The sequence below is a fragment of the Hemiscyllium ocellatum genome, chromosome 46 (assembly GCF_020745735.1).
Source record: "Hemiscyllium ocellatum isolate sHemOce1 chromosome 46, sHemOce1.pat.X.cur, whole genome shotgun sequence".
In the NCBI taxonomy this organism is placed as follows: domain Eukaryota; kingdom Metazoa; phylum Chordata; class Chondrichthyes; order Orectolobiformes; family Hemiscylliidae; genus Hemiscyllium; species Hemiscyllium ocellatum.
The window spans coordinates 15,860,360-15,883,955 of NC_083446.1; the positions used below are offsets into that span (position 1 = coordinate 15,860,360).

The 23,596-nt window shown below is 44.1% G+C and overlaps 1 protein-coding gene across 1 annotated transcript; it reads left to right on the forward strand.

The window, feature by feature from the left end:
* The first annotated feature begins 5,212 nt into the window (after positions 1-5,212).
* On the forward strand, positions 5,213-8,404 carry LOC132836322 (zinc finger protein 436-like). Its single transcript, XM_060855749.1, has 2 exons — positions 5,213-5,381; positions 7,176-8,404. The coding sequence occupies exon 2, from the start codon at positions 7,287-7,289 to the stop codon at positions 8,151-8,153; it is 867 nt and encodes a 288-aa protein (XP_060711732.1). The 5' UTR covers positions 5,213-5,381; positions 7,176-7,286; the 3' UTR covers positions 8,154-8,404.
* Positions 8,405-23,596: the final 15,192 nt, after the last annotated feature.

Genomic DNA, 23,596 nt, shown 5'->3' on the forward strand with positions numbered 1-23,596 from the left:
TCACACTCACTCCATCACTGTCCCTCTGACTCACTCCATCACCGTCACCCTGACCCCCTCGCATTCACTCCATCTCCGTCACCTTGACCTCCTCACACTCGTCCATCACGGTCACTCTGACACCCTCACACTTGCTCCATCAACTTCTCTCTGATCCTCTCGCACTCACTCCATCACCGTCAGCCTGAAACACGCACACTCTCTCCACCTCCGTCAACCTGAACCCCTCAAACTCACTTCATTTCCGTCAACCTGACCCCCTCATACTCACTCCATCAACCACACCCTGACCCCCTCACACTCACTCCAGCACCTTCACCCTGACCCCTCACACACACTCCATCACTGTCTCCCTGACTCACTCCATCACCGTCATCGTAAACCCCTCACACTTGCTCCATCACCATCACACTGACCCCCTCACACTCGCTCCACCTCCATCACCCTGAACCCATCACACTTGCTCCATCACTGTCACCCTGACCCCCTCACACATTCTCCATCGCCTTCTCTCTGGCCCTCTCGCACTCACACCATCACTATCACCCTGGCCCCCTTACACCCACTCAATCACAGTCTCTCTGACCCACTCTCACTCGCTCCACCTCCATCACCCTGAACCGCTCACACTCACTCCATCACTGTCACCCTGACCCCCTCACACTTGCTCCATCACTGTCACGCTGATCCCCTCACATTTGCTCCATCACCTTCTCCCTCACCCTCTCGCACTCACTCCGTCACAGACTCCCTAACCCACTCTCACTCACTCCATCACCGTCACCCTGAACCCCTCACACTCACTCCATCACCGTCACACTGACTGCCTCACACTCACTCCGTCACCATCACCCTGACGCCCTCACACTCGTTTCATCACCGTCAGCCTGAGCCCCTCACACTCACTCCATCGCCATCACCCTGACCCTCTCACACTCACTCCATCACCGTCACCCTGACCCCTCACACTCACTCCACCTCCATCACCCTGGCCCCCTCACACTTGTTCCATCACAGTCACCCTGACCCCCTCACACTCAGTCCATCACCGTCACCCTGACCCTCTCGCATTCACTCCTTCAACCAACAAAAAAATGTGCAGGTTAGGTGAATTGGCCATGCTAAATTGCCTGTAGTGTTACATGTAGGGGAATGGGTCTGGGTGGGTTGCGCTTCGGCGGGTCGGTGTGGACTTGTTGGGGCGAGTTTCCACGCTGTGAGCAATCTAATCTAAATTCTCCTCACCTCCCATTATTCTAAAATTTCAAAAACAAAAATTTATTTATAAAAAGAAATTTTGGTATATATACAGTTGGTGAAGCCGTTCAGGTAAACACATTTTGTTTGCCTTCCAAGAACAAACTGCGTCATTGATGTTCACTATTCTCTACATTTACATAGAACATAGACCATAGAAAAATACAGCACAGAACAGGCCCTTTGGCCACCATGTTGTGTCGAGGATTAATCCTAATATAAAATAAATTTACTTAACCTATGCACCCCTTCTATCCATGTGTTGTGCAGCAGTTGCATAAATCTTCCTCATGATTCTGCTTTCACCACCATCGCTGGCAGCGCATTCCATGCATTCACAACTCTCTGCACAAAGAACCTTCCTCTGACATCCCCTCCATACCTTTCTCTGAATAACTTAAAAGTATGATCCTTCATGCCAGTCAATCCTGCCCTGGGGAAAAGTCTCTGGCTATTGAATCTATCCATGCCTCTCATTATCATATATACCTCGATCCTCCTTCTCTCCAGAGAGAAAGGTCCAAGCTTAGTCAACATATGTCTTCATAAGGCAAGCCCTCCAGTCCAGGCAGCATCCTGGTAAACCTTCTTTGCACCCTCTCCAAAGCCTCTGTACCTTTCCTATAGTAGGGCGATCAGAACTGGACACAATAATCCAAGTGTGGTCTCACCAAGGACTTAGAGCTGCAGCAAAACCTCGCGGCTCATAAATTTAATCTCCCTGTTAATGAAAGCCAAAACACCATATGCGTTCTCAACAACTCGATCCACTTGGGTGGCAATTTTGAGGGATCTATGTACTTGAACGCCAAGATCCCTCTGTTCCTCCACACTGCCAAGAATCCTGTCTTTAATTCTATATTCAGCATTCAAGTTCAACCTTCCAAAATGCATCACTTCACATTTATCCAAGTTGAACTCCATCTATTTCTCAGACCAGCTCTGCATCCTGTCTATGTCGTGCTGCAACCGTCAATAGCCCTTGATACTATCAATGGCACCTTTGTGCCATCTGCAAATTTATTAACCCACTCCTCAACCTCCTCATTCAAGTCATTTATAAAATCTACAAAGAGCAGAGGCCCAAGAACAGAGCCTTGCAGGACCCCATTCAACACTGACCTCCAGGCAGAATACTTTCCATCTACAACCACTCTCTGCCTTTTGTCAGCCAGCCAATTCTGAATCCAGATAGCCAAATCTCCCTGTATCCCATACTTCCTGACTTTATGAATGAGCCTACCATGAGGAACCTTATCAAATGCCTTGCTGAAGTCCATATGTACAATATCCTCTGCTTGACCTTCATCAACCTGACTTGTCACCTCCTCAAAGAACTCAATAAGATTTGTGAGGCATGACCTGCCCCTCACAAAGCCATGCCTTTACTCATGCTATGGTTTTCTAAATAGTCATATCCCTTAGAATTCTTCCTAAAACTTTACTGACCACAGACGTAAGACTGACTGGTCTGTAATTGCCAGGGACTTCACTATTATCCTTCTTGAAAAGATGAACAACATTTTCCTCCTTCCAATCCTCCAGTACAACTCCCGTGGAGAGTGAGGAGGCAAAGATCTTCGCCAGTGGCTTAGCAACCTCCTTTCTTGCTTCCTGGAGTAACCAAGGATAAATTTGGTCTCGCCCTGGGGACTTATCAATCATAATGGTTGCCAAAATTTCCAATGCATCAACTTCCAACAAACTTGATCTGTTCAAGCCTAAACCACAGCTCCTCAAAGTTCTCATTCACAACAAGGCCCATTTCCTGAGTGAAAACCGAAGCAAAAAGCTCATTTGGGGCTTTCCCTATCTGCTCAGACTCCATGCACAAGTTCCCTACACTATTTCTGATCAGTCCTACCTTCTCTCTGATCATTTCTTATTCCTCACGTATGAGTAAAATGCCTTTGGGTTCTCCCTTCTTGACTACCCTTTTTTGTGTCCCCTCCTGGCTCTCCTCAGTCAATTTCTGAGCTCCTTTCTAGCAAGCCTGTAATCCTCTAAAACTGTGCTAGATCCTTGCTTCCTCCACCTTACATAAGCTGCCTTCTTCCTTTCGATAATAAGCTTCTCTGTTCTCACCATCCAAGGTTCCTTAATCTTACCTCTTCTTGGTGGTGTCTCAGAGAAAGAAATTCATACATCACTTTCAACAACTGCTCCTTAAACAGTCTCCACATGTCTGCTGTGCCCTTTTTATGGAACAATTGCTCCCAGTCTGTACTTCCCAACTCCTGTCTGATAGTGTCATAATTTCCTTTTCCCCAATTAAATATCTTCCCTTGGTAACTGCTCCTTTCCCTCAACCATTGTGATGTCAGCTGGGCCCAATACTGAATGTACCTCAGTTATTCTTCAGCAGAAGCACCTGACAAGGTGGTCTTTCCCCACCACTCTTTGGTGGCAGCTGCCCCAAGCTTCACTGTGTCCCTCAGAACATAGTCCTGGGCCTTGGAATGTGCCAGTCTGCAACCCTTGGTCAGGGTTAACTCCTTCAACTGGAATACCTGCAAATCTTGGGCAGACCAAAGAGTGTCTTTCACTGAGTTGATGGTCCTCTACACTTGATGTTCATCTCAGTGTATATCCTAGGGAACAGACATCATGGAGCTGCTCGGGACTGACCTCGATAAACGCTACTGCATTCCTTATCCGACTTCCTTTGCATATCACTTTCCAGAAGGAGGCATGTGACAGTCTCGTCTCCTCCATAACATTTTCTCGAACGATTGACATTTGGTAAGCTTGAACATCAGCATTCGGGATATATAGTAGTGAATGACTCATTGTCTGTTGTTTGTCTTTCTGTTTTGTCATTCAGTTATTGTGCCTTATTGGAGCAAATCTGAATTCAAAATGAAGCCACACAACAGATAAATATTAAATTCAGGAACAGATGCTGCTGAAATTAGATGTCAATACTGAAAAGCGAAGTGGAATCTCAATGATTTCACTGATTATTGAGCAGAACTAATTGAGCCGTGGGGCTCTGGTGGTCAATTTAATTATCTGCATTGCTTTTAAGCAGTCTCCTTGCTTTGGAAAGATTTCGAGTTGGTATCTGTCCGGCTATCTCAATTGGTAGAGCAAGATTTTTAATCTCAGGTTGTGTTTCACACCCATATTGAACAATATGCCTTTGAAATCTTGCTTTTTCAAATGAACTTTGGCTCTTTATTCCACCAGCAGTGTTATCACATTCAAAATGCGACCTTTTCCTTTACGGGTTTATTAATGTCCCAGTTGCTGGTTCAATATACTGAAAAACCAACACCCACCACCAGAAGTAGTGTCATTTGTCATTTTGCATTGTTAGCAATTTTGGGAACAACAACTGAATAGTTGGGTGGACACGGCTGGGAAATGGAACTCCATAAACGATATTAAAGAACATGATGAGCTAAAATAAAAGCAAGAACTAACAATGGATACAGGAGCATGGGACTCAAAATCTAAAAACAAGCAACACTGATTTGAGATAAGTTAGCCTGACCCACGTTCAACTTAAAAGATATGCAATTTTAAAACAAAAGTACTGTAAAAAAATTAAATCCACGAGCTTTTCTGTTATAATCCTAACAATTTGTCAAGACGTGGTTGATGCTGAGGCAGAGGACCTACCGTTTTGCATTCATAGGCATACAATGTGTGGAACAAGTGAACAGAGGCAATGGTTAACATTGGGGAGAGACGTTTTTTTTGAATTTTATGACGTCACAGTTTCTGCAGCTTCACCAAAGTAAATTAATAAACACGATTGTCCCTTCAATGCAACCCAGCACCCCCCGCGGTTGTGAATGTTCCCCGAACTACGTCATGATTTGGAGATGCCGGTGTTGGACTGGGGTGTACAAAGTTAAAAATCACACAACACCAGGTTATAGTCCAACAGGTGTAACTGGAAGCACTAGCTTTCGGGGTGACGCTCCTACATCGGGTGGTGTTGCGTGATTTTTAACCTCGATCGACATAACATGAAAAACGCGCATGCGTAATGTTTAAGCGGCATGGAACATGCGCGAAAACAGTGACGGCGGTGATGGGATGATCAGTTCGGATTCATAAACAGTAAAATTATGGAGCAGTGGAGAGACCGATGGACGTGGCGAGTGCTCGGCCAGGTTAGTAAATGTGTTGTGTAAGTCCCTTGCAAATCCCAGTCAGGAATTTATCTCTCCTTCTCCCGTGAACAAAGAGCGGGGCCACAGCTTCTAGTGTTGGGCCTATGCTAAAGGACGCCATCTTTCTTAGGGGCAATGAGGCGCAATGGACATGCAAAGCCGCCGTCTTTGTAGGGGGCCAGGGAGCAGTCGCCGACATTAGCTTAGAATGGTCAATCAAACTGATGAGGCCTCACGGCTTATTGGTGACGCAAAGCTATGGCAAAGATTAAAGTATAAGATAACAAATCTCGCAACAAAACCAATAACTGCTAGGGGAACGCTACAAGTCTGGCACAATATATGGAGAAAAATATGGAGTTAATTATAGAATTCCTACAGTCTGGAAACAGGCTATACGGCCCAACTGGTCCACAATGATCCTCCGAAGAGCATTATATATTTTTTTTCTTCTTTTTTCTTAACCCCCACACTACCGCCTAACTGCGGTAGTGCTTATTTTCCCCAGCACCCATGGTGTGTGTGTGCAGCTGTGAGACACAAAGTGCACAAATCTTTATTTAATTTCCACCACCAGGAAAAGTAGGAAAACACCCGAGTGGCCTGTGACAAGCAGTGCCCTTCACATCAAAGGGCAATGCTGTGTGATCAAACAGTGAAGGGGAGGGCAGGGACTAAATCAAAATAGCGTTGGCCGAAGAGCATTATACCCAGACTCATCCTCCACCCTATTGGCCAGTCCACCTAACGTGCACATCTTTGGACTGTGGGAGGAAACTGGAGCACCCAGCGGAAACCTACGCTGACCTGGGGATAATGTGCAAACCTCACACAGACAGTCACCCCAGGGTGGAATTGCACCTGGGTCCACAGTGCTGTGAGGCAGTGATACGAAACACTGAGTCACCATGCTTCCCATTTCAAGTCCGGTGACCTTTCTTAAATTCTTTGCTTTAATTCCCTCTGCCATGCAGCCCTAGGTGTCCAAAGACCTGTGGTTCTGTTGAGTCACATTAAGTCCCTCAGCTGAAACTCATAACCCTGTGTAAACGGTATCTTCACATACAGGGTCGGTCAATGTTCAACAGGTTGATGGTGCAGCCAGCAGGTCAGAGTGTTGTAATTCCTTTATTGCTCGCGATGATCCCCCGGAGGGCTCACCCAAAACTGTGAGTTGTGTCCTGTAACCCCTTTACAATCATTCATGAACAACGTTTCTGATCTGCCTTGCCCCAAACAATCAGAAGCGTGTTCAACTCTTCTATTTTGTATGATTGCGTCCTGTGTGGTTCAGCCTCACATGACCAAAAAGAGAGATGAAATCAGTGGCTTTGGCATGGAGTTTATAGCTTGTCTAAAGACACTGACTTCATTCTTCCCAATATTCATTTAGTTAAATGAAGGTTTTATTTTAAATTCAAACTGGATGTCACACAGGGCAGTATGGTGTGGGACTTCGAAGTGATTTGGATGATAAGGTTGTTAACATACACCTGCTGCCAGGATTCTTATAGGAGGCTTAGGACTTTGTTTACAAAATTCCTTTTGTTGAACCATGACAACACCATAACCTCTCTCTTTCTTGGTCTTTCCACTAATCCAAGCCAGATTCTGCTGTGGGTCCAGAAGGAGTGACATGTTTGTGATCCAGTTGTGTGTTTATGACAATCAGGCAGCTTTATGGTTCACGAGTTTTATCTACAGAAATTATAAGATTCATTGAGTTCAATTTATGTTTCTGTCTTTGTGGGACCTCACTCATTCCCTTCTTTCTGTTTTCAATCATTTTTCCAGGATTTTGGAAGGGGAGAATTTACCATCAACAAATTCCAATTAAACATTACATCAGGATCTGACAGTGTCACTCAATTTTTAGTGACCTGAATATCTTTCTGGACTTTGAACATGGAAGGTAAAATCGGCTTTCACAGTGGGGAGAAACTGTACTCATGTCCTCTGTGTGGACGAGGCTTCAGCCGATCGTCTGGCCTGTCCAGACACAAGTGCAGTCACACTGGGGAAAAACCGTGGAAATGTGTGGATTGTGGAAAGGGATTCAATTACCCATCTGACCTAGAAACACATCGACGCAGTCACACTGGAGAGAGGCCATTCACTTGTCCTGAGTGTGGGAAGGGATTCACTCAGTTTTCCAACCTCTTATGTCATCAGAGAACTCACACTGGGGAGAGACCATTCACCTGCACAGAGTGTGGGAAGGGATTCACTCAGTCATCCCACCTGATGGCACATCAGCGAGTTCACACTGAGAATAGGTCATTTGGCCGGTCAGAGTGTGGGAAGGGAAGCACTCAGTCATCACACCAGCGAGTTCACAATGGCGAGAGATCATTCATCTGTTCTGAGTGTGGTAAGGGATTCACTCAGTCATCCCACCTGCTGAAACACCAGCGGGTTCACAGTGATGAAAGACCATTTCAATGCCTGCATTGTGGGAAATGCTTTAAAAGTTCTGCTGAATTGGTCAGCCATCAACGTGTTCACACTGATGAGAAACCATTCAGATGTTCTTACTGTGGGACTGGGTTCAGGAAATCATCTCATCTCATTGTGCACCAGCGAATTCACACTGGGGAGAGGCCATTCAGCTGCCCCGAGTGTGGGAAAAGGTTCAATAATTTGTCTAATCTGCTGAAGCACCAGCGTATTCACACCGGGGACAGACCCTTCACCTGCTCCGAGTGCGGTAAAGGATTTACTCAGTCATCCAATCTGTTGAGACATAAACAAGTTCACAAGCAGCTACCATGACTGGTTTTGCTGTTACTCACAATCAGGACTGAACCCTGTGAAATGGGGTCTGTCTCAGCTGATGATCACCGCCTCCAACCCAGCTCTTGGTGTTAACTTTCTGGATAAAGTGAAATCAATTCAGCTTTGCTTTGAGTATTAGCATACAAGTATGGAGATGGAGGTCTGAAATACAAACAAAGCATTGGAGAAACTCAGCACATCTGACAGCATTTGTAAAGAGGGAAAAATAATTAATGTTTTAAGTCTAATCTACTCTTCCTTGACACTGAAGGGGAACTAGGAAAATAATAGTATTTATACTGGAGAAACAGAGGTGGCGGGGGTGGGGGGGTGGAGTTGGGGGGTGGGAGCAAGTGGAAGATTGTATGGGTGTTCAGAATGCCAATGATGGTTGTATAGAATCATAGAATCTCTACTCTGTGGAAACGGGCCATTAGGCCCAACAAGACCACACCGACTCGCCGAAAAGTATTCCACCCAAACCCATTCCCCTACCCTATTACTGTACATTTCCCCCGACTAATGCACTTAGCCGACACATTCCTGAAGATTATTGGGCAATTTAGCATGGCCAATTCATCTAACCTGCATATCTTTGGACAGTGGGAGGAAACTGGAGCACCAGGAGCAAACCCACACAGTCACAGGCAAACTCCACACAGACAGTCACCCACAGGCCAGGAAATCAAACCTGAGTCCCTGGCGCTACGAGGCGAACCACTGAGCCACCCTTGGAGAGTTTTAGATAGAGAGGAGGTGAGAGTGGTAAGTGTATAGCAGAAAATAGGTCAGCTCTGCTGAGAACAAAGCAAAGTAAACAAGACACTGGGAGGGTATCAGTGGGAAGGGAGGTGAATTGAAATAGAGTTTCTGGTGTTTTTGCTCCCCGTTTGCTTTCTCATATTAGTCCTGTTCACCCCCTGTGCGCATTGACCTACATCGGCTCCATGTCAAGTGATAGCTCAATTTAAAATTTCTTGATTTCAAATCACGCATGACCTCACCCCTCTCTATACCTGTCATGTAGAGAACAGAGGGGTTAGTACAGATCAGGCTATATTCTCCCATAGGCTCACCCCTCCCTATCCCTGTGGGGAATGAGAAGTTAATACAGATATTTTATTTATGTGAGTGATCTTTATGTAACTTGAGCCATGAACTGACTACAATGAGAGTACTTCCTAAAAGTGAGGAATTTTATGCACATGCTGTTCTCACGTTACTGAGATTAAGCTTGGCTTCAAATGCAGGGATTGACATACCCCGTTCCAACATAAACTGGACAGGAAACTGGGGAAACAACAGTCTTAGACTGTAGTTAAACTCATGTATAATATTCTTGTGTTGGTGGAGTGGGCAGGTAGGTGGCAGATGAGATTCAGTACAGGGAAGTGTAAGGTAATGCATTCTGGTCACAAGAATTCGGAAAGATAATCTAAAATAGAAGGTACGATTCAAACAATGCGGCAGCAGAAGGACGTGGATGTACATGTGCATCACTGAAGGTGGCAGGACTGAGTGAGAAATGAATAAAAGATGCAATATTTTCAGCTTTTATTTGTAGGGGCATAGAATACAAGAGCAGGGAGGTGATGTTGAAATTATATACAAGACTCTAATTTAGCCTCCCCTGGAGATTGTGTAGTCATCGCCATCAAGTTCTAGGAAAAGTATGAATGCATTGAAGCAAGTGCTGAAGTGCTTTACAAGAATGCTTCTAGGAATGAGAAGCATCAGTTATGGTGTTAGATTAAAGAAGGTGGAACTGTTCTCCTTGAACAGGAGAAGGCCGAGATGAGAGTGATGAAAGTTGTCAAAATTAGAAGCCTACTGAATAGAAATAGGTAAGGAGAAGTTCTTCCCACTTGTGAATTGGGAAACAAAATGGAGAGGATTTAAATTTAAAGTGACATGCAAAAGAAGCAAAGTGACATGAGAAAAAGCTTTGTCACACAATGAATGGTCAGAGTGTGGAAGGCACTGCCTGGAAATGTGGCAGAGGCAGGTTCCATTGAGGCTTACTTGGATAGACCTGATGTACAGACATATGGAGTAAAGCCAGTAAGTTAGCTGTAAAGAATAGAAGTGATGTCGGCATGATGACCCCAATGGCCTCTCTTTGTGCTGAAACAATTCTTTGATTCTGTGAAGTAAATTATAATGAAATTGTGATGTGTTCAAATGGAACTGGCATACAGTGTGATGCAGCATCAGAAATGGGAAATGTACTGAAACTGATGGAATAGTGCAACAGAGATTGAGAGTCTATCCTGAAGAGGTTCAGAAAGGAACTATTGAGGTGGAATAATCTGGAATAAGTTATAGTGTCATAGAGATGTAGAGCACGAAACAGACTCTTCAGTCCAACTTGTCCACGCCGACCAGATATCTGAAACTAATTAAGTCTCCATTGTCACAAATCCTTCTAAATCCTTCCTATTTGTGCACTGATCCAGATGCTTTTAAACATTGGTCGTCTTGTTCACATTTGTGTGCTTTACAGCTGAATAAAAAGACTTATGGCAATTAATACACCAGTTGTAAAAGAGAAGTGGTGGATGGCGAAAAGTACTGTTGTATTGCATAATAGAGTGCATTACACAAGCGAAAAATCCATTATTAAACTGATCACTGGAGCTGGAAATTAATTTACAGACAGAAAATAGCAGAATATGTGAGAAAATGAAACAGATCATCGAAAAGAATCCCACAGACCATTAGGCCCAACAAGTTCACACTGAACCCACCCCAACCCATTCCTCTACCCTATTACCCTATGTTTACCCCAATTCATGCACCTAACCTACAATTATGGGCAATTTAGCATGGCCAGTTCACCTAACTTGCACATCTTTGGATTGTGGGAGGAAACTCACGCAGACAGAGGGAGAATGTGCAAACCCCACACAGACAGTCACTCGAGGTGGGAATTGAACTCAGGTCCCAGGTGTTGTGAGGGAACAGTGCTAACCACTGAGCAACCATGCTGCCCTCTGTGCTCCACTCTCTGCGTGTAGCTGAAAACAGTGTGTGTCAGGTACAACATCTCAACAAACAAACAAAACTAGCATAGGTGGCCTTGGACTCTGCTGGACTAATGTAATTCAAAGTTCTTCACCTCTGCTCTGCCTCCCCTATGTTCTAAGTGAGCGTTCGGTCACAGGAGCTCAGGTCAGAAAACAGACAATGTCAAGTATTTAAAGGAATGGTGAAAGTCAGAGAGGAGCTGAGGGAAGAGCTAATTAGGACCTCGTGAAAAATCGAACAGCTCCCATGAAGAACCCAAGTATATTCGCAGATAGATTTCATAGCTGTTACTGAGAGACTTAAGAGGGGGAAGGCAAGGATGGTAATGATGGAGGCCAACTGTAAATAATATTAATTGATACGATCCATGATCGTTACCCTGACTCTAAGAAGGAGGATCTTGACTAAGCTGTCCTTTACATTTTAGTCAATTCACTGTTAAAGCAGGCTATTGTTTGCAACATCAAAAAACAAAATTGGTTTGAGGGATAACTTGCAAAGTTTGGAATCAGTTGACATTAAGGCTGCATAACTGGCTCAAATTCTTTCCCAGTCTGTTGACTGGAACACTCTCACGAGGTGTGTCAGTGCTTTTCCAGTCACACTGATGTTTGAGATGTTCCCTTACTAACAGATCAGATGAATACATTGAAAGGTTACATTCAGGTCCTGATGATTCACGTAACTCTCTCAAATTGCAATATGATATATGATTGGGTTTTTCATCAACAAATCCTTTCTTTCTATTGCACTGGAAAAGAAATTGTGTCCAGACAAATCCAGGCTTTGTTGAACATTTTCCCCTCAAAGTTATAAATCCATGTCCCACATTCTCCCTACTTTTTCTGCCATAATTCTACAACATAGAACCTTCGGCCCTAGATGTTGTACTGACCTCTATCCTACTCTAAGATCAAACTAACCTACATATCCTTCCTTTTACTATCATCCACGTACTTATCCAAGAGTTGCTTAAATGTCCGAATGTATCTGACTCTACTACAACCACTGGCAGTGCAATGCACACACCCATCACTCTGTACAAAGAACCGATCTCTGACATCTCCCCTAAACCTTCCTCCAATCACCTTAAAATTATTTACCCCTGCGATAGCCATTTCTGCCCAGGGAAATAGTCACTGACTATTCACTCTGTCTATGCCTGTCATCATATTGTACACCACTATCAAGTCACCTTCTTTGCTTCAATAAGAAAAGCACTAGCTCCCTCAACCTTTCTTGATAAGACATGCCCTCCAGTCCAGGCAGCATCCTGGTAAATATCGTCTGCACCCTCTCTAAAGCTTCCACATTGTTCCTATAATGAGGTGACCTGGTCTGAACACAATAATTAAAATAAATCTTAACTAGGGATTTATAGAGTTGCACGTTAACCACGTAGCTCTTAAATTTGATTCCCCTGCTAGTCAACGCCAACACACCATACACTTTCTTAACAACCTTATCAACTTGGCTGGCAAATTTGAGGGATCTATGGACATGGACCCCAAGATTGCTCTGTTCCTCCACACTGCCAAGAATCTTGCCTTTAAATCTGGAATCTATATTCAAACTTAACTTCCCAAAATGAATAACTTGACACTTTTCCAGGTTGAACTCCATCTGCCACTTCTTAGCCCAGTTCTGTATCCTGTCAATATCCCGTTGCAACCTATAACAGCCCTCCGCCACTCCACCAATCTTTGTGTCATTGGCAAACTTACTAACCCAACCTTCCATTTCCTCATCCAAGTCATTTTTAAAAATCACAAAGAGCAGAGGTCCCAGAACAGATCCCTGTAGAACACCATTGGTCAACAAGCTCCAGGCTGAATACTTTCTGTTTACGACAATCTTCTGTCTTCTATGGGCCAGCCAATTCTGTTCCAGACAGCCAAATTTCCCTGCATTCTATGCCTCCTCACTTTCTGCATGCGCCTACCATGAGAAACCTTATCAAATGCTTGCTAAAATCCATGTACACGATATCCACTGCTCTACTTTCATGAATGTGTTTTGTCACATCCTTAAATAATTCCATAAGGCTTGTGAGGAATGATCTGCCCCTCAAAACGCCATGCTGACTATCTCTAATCAAACTATGGTTTTCCAAGTAATCATAATAAGAGAATAATATTTGCCACCCTCTAATCATCTGGCACTGCTCAAGTGAACAGTGAGGATACAAAAATCGTAACCAAAGGCATAGCAAACTCTTACCTTGCTTCCTGTAGTAATCTAGGTTATATCCATTCTGGCCCAGAGAACTTATCTATCCTTAAGTTTTTCAAATTCTTTCTGAAACTTTCTTTTAAATGTGCATCTAGAGACAGAAATACGTTTGATAACTCACTGTAATACTAACATTATTTGTAATTGCTTGTCCTTGAGAAAGCATACAGATGATCATACATTAGATTCATATTCATAACCGACTGTGTGCAAGTTCAATGAGCAATTGTGATTCACAGAATTGTAAAGGCACAGAAGGAGGCCATTCAACACATTGTGGCAGTATGGTGCCCCAAATATGCTTGCTGACTTGTGCCATTTTCCTGACTTCTCCCAGAAATCCTGTACATAGTGTCTAATCAAATCATCACCTATTGCCCTTGATGAAAGTGAGGATCTCAGATACTGGAGATTAGAGTCAAAAAGTGTCGCGCTGGAAAAGCACAGCAGGTCTGGCAGCATCTGAGGAGCAGGACAGTTGATGTTCTTAATGAAGAGCTTACACCTAAAGCATCTATTGCCCTTGACTGAACCTGCCTAAACTTATGCTTTCTCAAGGAAAATGCGATACAGTCCAGATCAAGTTTCTTTACCGCATCTCATTTCCTTCTCTGTTAATAGTCCGACAAGGGAAAGGGCCATATTGGACCTGGTACTGGGGAACGAGCCAGGACAGGAGGTAGAAGTTACGGTGGGGGGATTTCTTTGGAAACAGTGACCACAATTCTGCAAGTTTTAGAATACTCGTAGATAAAGAAGAGTGTGGTCTTAAGGGAAGAGTACTAAACTGGGCCAAGGCCAATTATATCAAAATTAGGCAGGAGCTCAGAAATGTGGATTTGACACAGATATTTGAAGAGAAGGCCACATTTGTGATGTAGGAGGCTTTCAAAGATAGGTTAAAGATAGTGCAGGATAGGCATGACCCATTGAAGGCAGAGGCTATCCTGAAGGGAAAGTTTCGTGGAGCGTGGATGACAGGAGAAATTGTACGACTAACCAAGAGGAAAAGGGAAGTGTACATAAGGTCTAGGCAGCTAAGAACAGAACAGGCTCTGGAAGAATATCGGAAGAGTAGGACAAGTCTTAAACGAGGTATCAAGCGGGCTAAAAGGGGTCATGAAATAGCTTTAGCGAGCAGAATTAAGGAGAATCCCAAAGCATTTTATTTTTATATAAGAAGCAGACTAGATGAACTAGAGAAAGGATTAGTCCACTAAAGGAAAAAAAGGAAGGCTGTGTGTCGAACCTGAGAGAATGGGTGAGATTCTGATTGAGGAGAGGAACATGAATGTTGAGATGAGAGACAGAAGTTTGATTAGTTTGGATCACATTGACATAAGTAGGGAAGATGTGTTGGGTAGGCTAGAGGTTATTAAGGTGGACAAATCACCAGGACCAGATGGGATCTGTCCCAGGTTACTGAGGGAGACGACAGAGGAAATCGCTGGGGCCCTGACAGATATCTTTGTGGCATCCTTAAATACAGGTGAGGTGCCAGAGGACTAGAGGATTGCTCATGTTGTCCCTCTGAATAAGAAAGGTAGTAGGGATATTCCGGGTAACTACAGACCAGTGAGCCTGTTGTCAGTGGTGGGAAAGTTGCTGGAGAAGGTACTGAGGGATAGGATCTATTTATATTTAGAAAAGAATGGGCTTATCAGTGATAGGTAACATGGTTTTGTGTGGGCGAGATCGTGTCTTACCAACTTAAGAGTTTTTTGAAGAAGTGACCAAGTTCATAGATGAAGGAAGAGCTGTTGACGTCATATACCTGGACTTTAGTAAGGCGTTTGATAAGGTTCCCTATTATAGACGAATGGAGAAAATGAAGTCACATGGTGTGCAGGGTGTTCTAGCTGGGTGGATAAAGAACTGGTTGAGCAAATAATGTTTGTATTACAGTGAGTTATCAAACGTATTTCTGTCTCTAGAGAGTAGTAGTTGAAGGGAGTTTCTCGAAATGGAGAAAGGTGACCAGTGGTGTTCCACAGGCGTCAGTGTTGGGGCCACTGTTGTTTGTAATTAGATTAGATTAGATTACTTACAGTGTGGAAACAGGCCCTTCGGCCCAACAAGTCCTCACCGACCCGCCGAAGCGCAACCCACCCGTACCCCTACATTTACCCCTTACCTAACACTACGGGCAATTTAGCATGGCCAATTCACCTGACCTGCACATCTTGCTATACATAAATGATCTGGAACAGGGCATTGTTGGTATGATCAGCAAGTTTGCAGATGACATGAAGATTGGTGGAGTAGCAGAAAGCAAAAGGGATTGTCGGAGAATACAGTAGGATATAGATAGACTGGAGAGGTGGGCGGAAAAGTGGCAGATGGTTTTCAATCCAGATAAATGTGAGGTGATGCATTAAGGCAAGACTAATTCTAGAGCGAATTAAATAATGGACGGAAGAGCCTTGGGAAAAGTTGGTGAGATGAGAAATCTGGGAGTGCAGGTCCATTGTACCCTGAAGGTTGCTGCACAGGTGGATAAAGTGGTCAAGAAGGCATATAGTATGCTTGCCTTCATTGGATGGGGTATTGAGTATAAGAACTGGCAAGTCATGTTAAAATTGTACAAGACATTGGTTCGGCTGCATTTAGAATACTGTGTACAGTTCTGGTCGTCACATTACCTAAAGGATGTGGACACTTTGGAGAGGGTGCAGAGAAGGTTTACAAGGATGCTGCCTGGTATGGAAGGTGCTAGCTATGAAGAGAGGTTAGGTTTATTTTCTTTAGAAAAAAGGAGATTGAGGCGGGACAGATTGAGGTTTACAAATCATGAAGGGTATAGTCAGGGTGGATAGAGACAAGCTTTTTCCCAGGGTGTAGGATTCAATAACGAGAGGTGAGAGGTGGAAAGTTTAAGTGGGATACACGTGGCAAGTACTTCACACAGAGGGTAGTGGGCATTTGGAATACGTTGTCAGCAAAGGTAGTAGAGGCAGGCACGGTAGATTCCTTTAAGATGAGTCTGGACAAATGCATGAGTCGGTGGGGAGTAGGGGGATACAGATGCTTAGGAATTGACCGACAGGTTTAGACAGTACCTTTGGATCGGCTCAGGCTTGGAGGGCCGAAGGGCCTGTTCCTGGGCTGTAAATTTTCTTTGTTCTCTTTGTTCTTTGTAATTTATTTGACATCTACACTCTTATTCTCAATGCTTTTACCAGTGGGAACAGTTTCTACCTATAGGTCCGTCATGATAACCGGAGTCCCGACTGGCCGTTAAACTGGGGTCTGATTTCTGAAGAAAATGTGCAGCTTACTTGTACTCTGAGCAAAACACCAAACCGTTTTATTGAGGTCGATACTGCATATTTGTGAACATTGCAACCTCCATCTCTACCAGCCCTATTCTTCAGTCTGTCTTGTGCACGCTGAGTACACGACGCACACAAGATTGACAAGGTTTTCTGACCAATAGGAATGCAAAAGGATGTTCCAATTCCAGAATCCATGCGTTTTTCTGGCTATGGATGTGCACATTTGTATATCAGCTTCTTCTGAAAAATCACCAACGTAGAAATATCGGATCAAGAGTAGGCCATTCGGCCCTTCCAGCTTGCTTTGGCTTCAATACGATTATGGTCATCACACTCAGTGCTCTGCTCTCGCTTTTGCATCAGACAAGCTGTTCAAATATAACCACAATATTTACATTGAAGCAGCATTTAATAGAAAATAGTCTGGTTATGTCAAGTCCGCAAAAGCAGACAAATCCAATCCCACCCATAACCGAACCCCTGTCAGTCTACACTCTATCATCAGCAAATTGATGCAAGGCAGTAACAACAGTGCGATCAGGCTGTACTCACTCAGCGATAACCAGCTCACTCTGAGAAAGTGAGGACTGCAGATGCTGGAGATCAGAGTGTAAAAAAAAATGGTGCTGGAAAAGCATAGCAGGTCAGGCAGCATCTGACGGAATAGGAGAGTCGAAGTTTTGAGCATAAGCTCTTCTTCAGGAATTGGAGGCTCTAAGGAGCCTGAGAGATAAATGGGAGGGGTTGGGGCTGGGGAGAAGGGAGCTGGGAATTGATAGCTAGATAAGGATCTTTCCACATTGGACAGAGATTTTCCTGCATCTCGATACATGTCACCTCCTGTGTCAGTTGCTCTCCATGTGGTCTCGTCTACACTGGGGAGACAGGATGCCGACTTGCAGAATGTTTCAGAGAATATTTCTGGAACACACACACACTAAACAATCCCACTGCCCTGTGGCCAACCACTTCAACTCCCTGTCCCATTCTGCAAAGGACATGCAAGTCCTGGACTTCCTCCACTATCAAATTCTCGTCACCTGATGCCTGGAGGAAGAAGACCTCATTTCTGCTTGGGAACCCCCAACCACTCAGAATCAATGTGTATTTCACCAGTTTCCTCATCTCCCCTCCCCCCACCTTATCCCACATCCAACCTTCCAACTCATCACTGTCCTCTTGAACTGTCCTACCTGACACCTTCCTTTCCACTTGTCCGTTCCACTGTCCACTCCGACGTATCACCATTACCCCCAACCTTCATCTACCTATTGCATTCCCAGCTACTTGACCCCCAGACCCACCCCTCTCCCATTTATCTCTCAACTCACCCCACATTCTCAATGAAGAGAATATGCTTGAAATGCTACCTCTCCTGTTCCTTGGATGCTACCTTACCGGCTGTGCTTTACCAGCACCACACGTTTTGACAATAACCAGCTCACTAATTCATGTTCCATCAGAACCTCTCAACTGTTGACATCTTTATGGAATTAATCCAACATGGTCAAAGCAATGAACAATCTAACGCTAATTTAAATGCCCTTAAAGTTGGCGAGTCTACTACAACTGCTGCAGGCAGTGCATTCCACACCCCTACTACTCTCTGAGTAAAGAAACTATCTCTGTCCTACATCTATCACCCCTCAATTTAAAGCTATGTCTCCTCATGTTAGCCATCACCATCGACGAAAAAGGCTCTCACTGTCCACCCTATCTAACCCTCTGATTATCTAAAATGTCTCAATTAAGTCACCTCTCAACTTTCTTCTTTCTAACGAAACGAGCCTCAATTCTTTCAGCCTTTCCTCATAGACCTTCCCTCTGTTTCAGGCAACATTCTAGTAAATCTCCTCTGAACCCTTACCAACGCTTCCATATTCCTCCTATAATGCGGTGACCAGAACTGTACGCAATACTCAAAATGTGACCGCACCAGAGTTTCTGTACAGCTGCAGCAAGATCTCATGGTTCTGAAACTCAATCCCTCTACCAATAAAAGCTAACACACCGTATACCTTCTTAAGAACCCTATCAACCTGGGTTCAAGGACAACTTTCAAGGATCTGTGCACCTGGACACTGAGATCTCAGCTCATCTACACTACCAAGAATCTTAGCTATAGCTGTAGTTTACCATTAGTTTACAAGATTCCATGCAAAGACTGCACAAAACACTATAAAGAACTAACAGGCAGATAACTAGCAATCTGCATTCATGAACACCAGCCGGTCACTAAACACCACTACCAGCTGTCCCTAGTAGCTATACACAGAGATGACAAGGATCATAAATTCGACTGAAACAACACAATAATAGGACAAGATAAACAGAGGGCAGCCAGCCAATTTCTAGAGGCATGACACTCATCCATTGGCTCTATCAATAAAAACATTGATCAATAAAAACATTTGTGGGTGGCACAGTGGTTAGCACTGCTGCCTCACAGCGCCAGAGAACCTGGGTTCAATTCCGGCCTCAGGCGACTGACTGTGTGGAGTTTGCACATTCTCCCCGTGTCTGTGTGGGTTTCCTCTGGGTGCTCCGGTTTCCTCCCACAGTCCAAAGATGTGCGGGTCAGGTGAATTGGCTATGCTAAATTGCCGGTAGTGTTCGGTAAGGGGTAAATGTAGGGGTATGGGTGGGTTGCGCTTTGGTGGGTCAGTGTGGACTTGTTAGGCCGAAGGGCCTGTTTCCACATTGTAAGTAATCTAATTGACCTAGACTCAATATACCGACCATTGCCACGAACAAACAGAACCGGCAACCGGAAACTGCAGGAACAGAACCAAATAAATTCCAGAAGACACAGTTCAGCAGTGCTTCTCAGGAGCTCCAAAGCACTGAGGATTTCACCTAGACAGGGGACAAAACATCTGTGAACCAACTTCCCAGCTCAGTGAACATACCGACAACTACAGCAACTGGAATCTGAGCTACAAGAACTGTGGCACCACAACTGTAGACAGTATTCCAAGTGTGGTCGGACGAAAGTCTTATACAACTGGAACATGACTTGCCAACTCTTGTACCCCACCTGATGAAGGAAAGCATGCGTATGCCTTCTTGACCACCCCACTGACCTGTGTTGCCACCTTCAGGGAACAATGAACGTGAACATCCAGATCTCTCTGCACATCAATTTTTCTTTATAGTTCGTTCTTGAATTGGATCTTCCAAAATGCACCACCTCACATTTGTCCATCTGCCATTTCTCTGCCCAACTCGCCAATCTATCTATATTTTGCAGAATTCTCTGACAGTCCTCTTCACTATCTACTACTCCACCAATCTTAGTGTCATCTGCAAACTTGCTAATGAGGCAACCTATACCTTCCTCCAAAACATTTATGTATCTCACAAACAACAGTGGTCCCAGCACGGATCCCTGGTCACAGGTCTCCATTTTGAGAAGCTCCCTTCCACTACTACTACGCTTTGTCTCCTGTTGCCCAAACAGTTCTCTATCCATCTAGCTAGAACACCCTGCAAACCATGCGACTTCATGTTCTCCATCAGCCTACCATCGGGAACTTTATCCAATGTATATGACCTCTGCATCCCTTCCCTCATCAATCAACTTTGTCACCTCTTCAAAGAATTCTCTTGGGTTTGTAAGACATGACCTTCCCTGCACAAAATATTGCTGCCTATCACTGATAAGTCTATTTTCTTCCAAATGGGTATATATCCTATCCCTTCAGTATCTTCTCCAGCAGCTTCCCTACCACTGACGTCAGGCTCACACGTCTGTGATTACCTGGATTATCCCTGCAACACTTCTTAAATAAGGGGACATTAGCAATTCTCCAGTCCTTTGAGATCTCAACTGTGTTCAAGAATGCTGCAAAGATATGTGTTGAAGCCTCAGCTATTTCCTCTCTCGCTTCCCTCAGTAATCTGGGATGGATCCCATCCGGACCTGGGGATTTGTCCACCTTAATGCCTTTTAGAATACCTAACACTTCCTCCCAATCAGTTTGCAGACTTGACCTAGAGTAAGCAAAGATTTATCCCTGACCTCAACATTTGCAACGTTTCTCTCGTCAGTGAATACCGATGCAAAATACTCATTAAGAATCTCACCCATTTTCTCTCACTCCATGCATATTTTTCCTCCTTTATCCTTGAGTTGGCCAATCCTTTCCCTAGTTACACTCTTAATCCTTCATATGAATAAAAGGCTTTGTGGTTTTCTTCAATCCTGCTCGCTGATGATATCTCATGACCCCTTTTAGCCTTCTTAATTCCTCATTTCAAATTGGTGCTACGTTCCCAATATTTTTACAAAACTTCGTCTGTCTTCAGTGGCCTAAACCGTATGTACACATCCTTTCTCCTCTTGGCTCGTCTCAACTTCAACCGTCATCTATGGTTCCCTAATCTTGCCATTTCTATCCCTAATTTTCACAGGAACATAGCTCTCCTGAAATCTAATCAACCTCTCTTTAAAAGCCTCCAACATGTCAAATGTGGATTTCCCTTCAAACAACTGCTCCCAATCTTCATTCCCCAGCTACTGCCAAATTTTGGAAAAGTTGGCCTTCCCCCAATTTAGCACTCTTCCTTTTGGATCACGGTAGTCTTTATCCATGAGCATTCTAAAACTTATGGAATTGTGATCAATATTCCCAAAGCTGCCTGACCTGCTGTGCTTTTCCAGCATCACACTCTCGACTGGGATCTCCAGCATCTGTAGTTCTCACTTTCTCCTATTCATGTACTTAGCTAACTGTCATAAAGGAGAAAGTGAGGAACTCTCATAAATGTTGTAACTGCATGTGCATTCACCACTTCCTCTAGCAATTCATTCCACACATAAACTATTCTTTGTGTAAAAAAGTTACCCCTCAGTTCCCTTTTAAATCTTTCTCCTCTCACTTTAAAAACATGCCCCCTAGTTTTGAACTCCCCCACCTTGAGAAAAGACCTTGGCTATTCATCTTATCTATGCCCCTCATGATTCTATAAACCTCCATAAGGTCACCTCTCAACCTCCTACACGGCCGTGAGAAAGGTTTCAGCCTAACCAGCTATTTTTATAACTCGCCTTCCATTTCCTGCAAAATCTTTTCCAAAGCCTCTCCAGTTTTTTAAATATGCTTCCTATAACAGGGCAACCAAAACAGCACACGGTATACCAGAGGATGTGCTAGCATTGGAGGAGTCTAGAAAAGGTTTACTATATGATCCCAGGGATGAAGGACTTATTACACATGTAGCAATTGAAGAATCAGACTATGTATTCAATGGAGTTTAGAAGTATAAGGTCGAAATGATTGAAATTTACTGAAGTATACTGAGAGGCCTGCATAGAATGGAGGGAGAGGAGATGTTTCAACTCATAGGAGAGACTAGGATCCAAGGGCACTGCTTCAGAGTGAAGGGACAATAATTTAGAACTGAGATAAAGTGTAGTTTCTTCAGTCAGAGGGTGGCAATTCTGTGGAACTTATTGCCTGAGAGAGCTATGGAGGTCAAGTCATTAAGTGTATTCAAGACAGAGATAGTTCTGTTCTTGACTAATATGCGGATCAATGGTTATGTGAGAAGGCTGAAGACAGGAGAAGAGGGTTGAGCAACATAGCAACCATGATCAAATGGTAGAGCAGACTTGGTGGGCCAAATGGCCTAATTCTGTTCTGATATCTTATAATTATTCTGGGTGACTTCAATCTGCACGTAAATTGAGCAAATCACATCAGTAACAATACGATAGAGGAGACATTCCTGGAGTGTGTACAAGATGGTTTTCTGGACTGATACATTGCGGACTCAAATGAAGTCCATATTCAAGTGCCTATGGAGTAATAGCCAGGCGTGAGTTAACTGAGTTGGCTGGTCAGCTGGTTTGTGATGCAGAGTGATGCAACAGCATGTGCTCAATCTCTGTGCCGGATGAGGTCACCATGAAGGTCCCACATTCCTAAACTTGCCCATTGCCTGAGGTATGACGACCTTCATGTTAAAGCAACATTAGCCACCTCTCTCTCTCAGGTGAGAAAGCAGTCCTATGGTCTTCTAGTACTAAGCTGAAAATGTGTTGCTGGAAAAGCGCAGCAGGTCAGGCAGCATCCAAAGAGCAGGAGAATCGACGTTTTGGGCATGAGCCCTTCTTCAGGAATCTGTAGTACTAAAGCAACAACCATTTAAATGCCCTTAAAGTTGGCGCATCTACTACTGTTGCAGGCAGGGCATTCCATGCACCTTCTACTCTCTGAGTAAAGAAACCACCTCTGACATCTGTGCTATATCTACTATCCCTCAATTTAAAGCTATGTCCACTCATGCTAGCCATCACCATCCAAGGAAAAAAGCTCTCACTGTCCATCCTATCTAACCCTCTGATTATCTTATATGTCTCAATTATGTCACCTCTCAACCGTCTTCTCTCTAACGAAAACAGCATCAAGTCCTCAGCCTTTCCTCGTAAGACCTTCCCTCCATAGCAGGCAACATCCTGTTAAGATTCTACATTCTTCCTATAATACGGTGACCAGAACTGTACACAAAATTCCAAGTGCAGCTGCACCAGAGTTTTGTAAAGCTGCAGTATGTCCTCGTGGCTCTGAAACTCAATCCCTTGACCAATAAATGCAAGCACACCTTATGCCTTCTTAACAACCTTATCAACCTGGGTGGCAACTTTTAAGGATCAATGTACCTGGTCACTGAGATCTCTCTGCTCATCTACACTACCAAGATTCTTACCATTAGCCCAGTACTCTTTATTCCTGTTGCTCCTTCCAAAGTGAAGCACCTCATACTTTTCCGCATTAAACTCCACTTGCTATCTCTCAGCCCAGTTCTGCAGCTCATCTGTGTCCCTCTGTAACTGCAACATTTTTCTGCACTATTTACAACTCCAATGACCATACTAATTTACTAATCCGTCCTTCTACGCCC

Excerpts from the sequence above, each read along its gene's own strand:
- LOC132836322 (XM_060855749.1), top strand. The coding sequence starts at position 7,287 with ATGGAAGGTAAAATCGGCTTTCACAGTGGGGAGAAACTGTACTCATGT.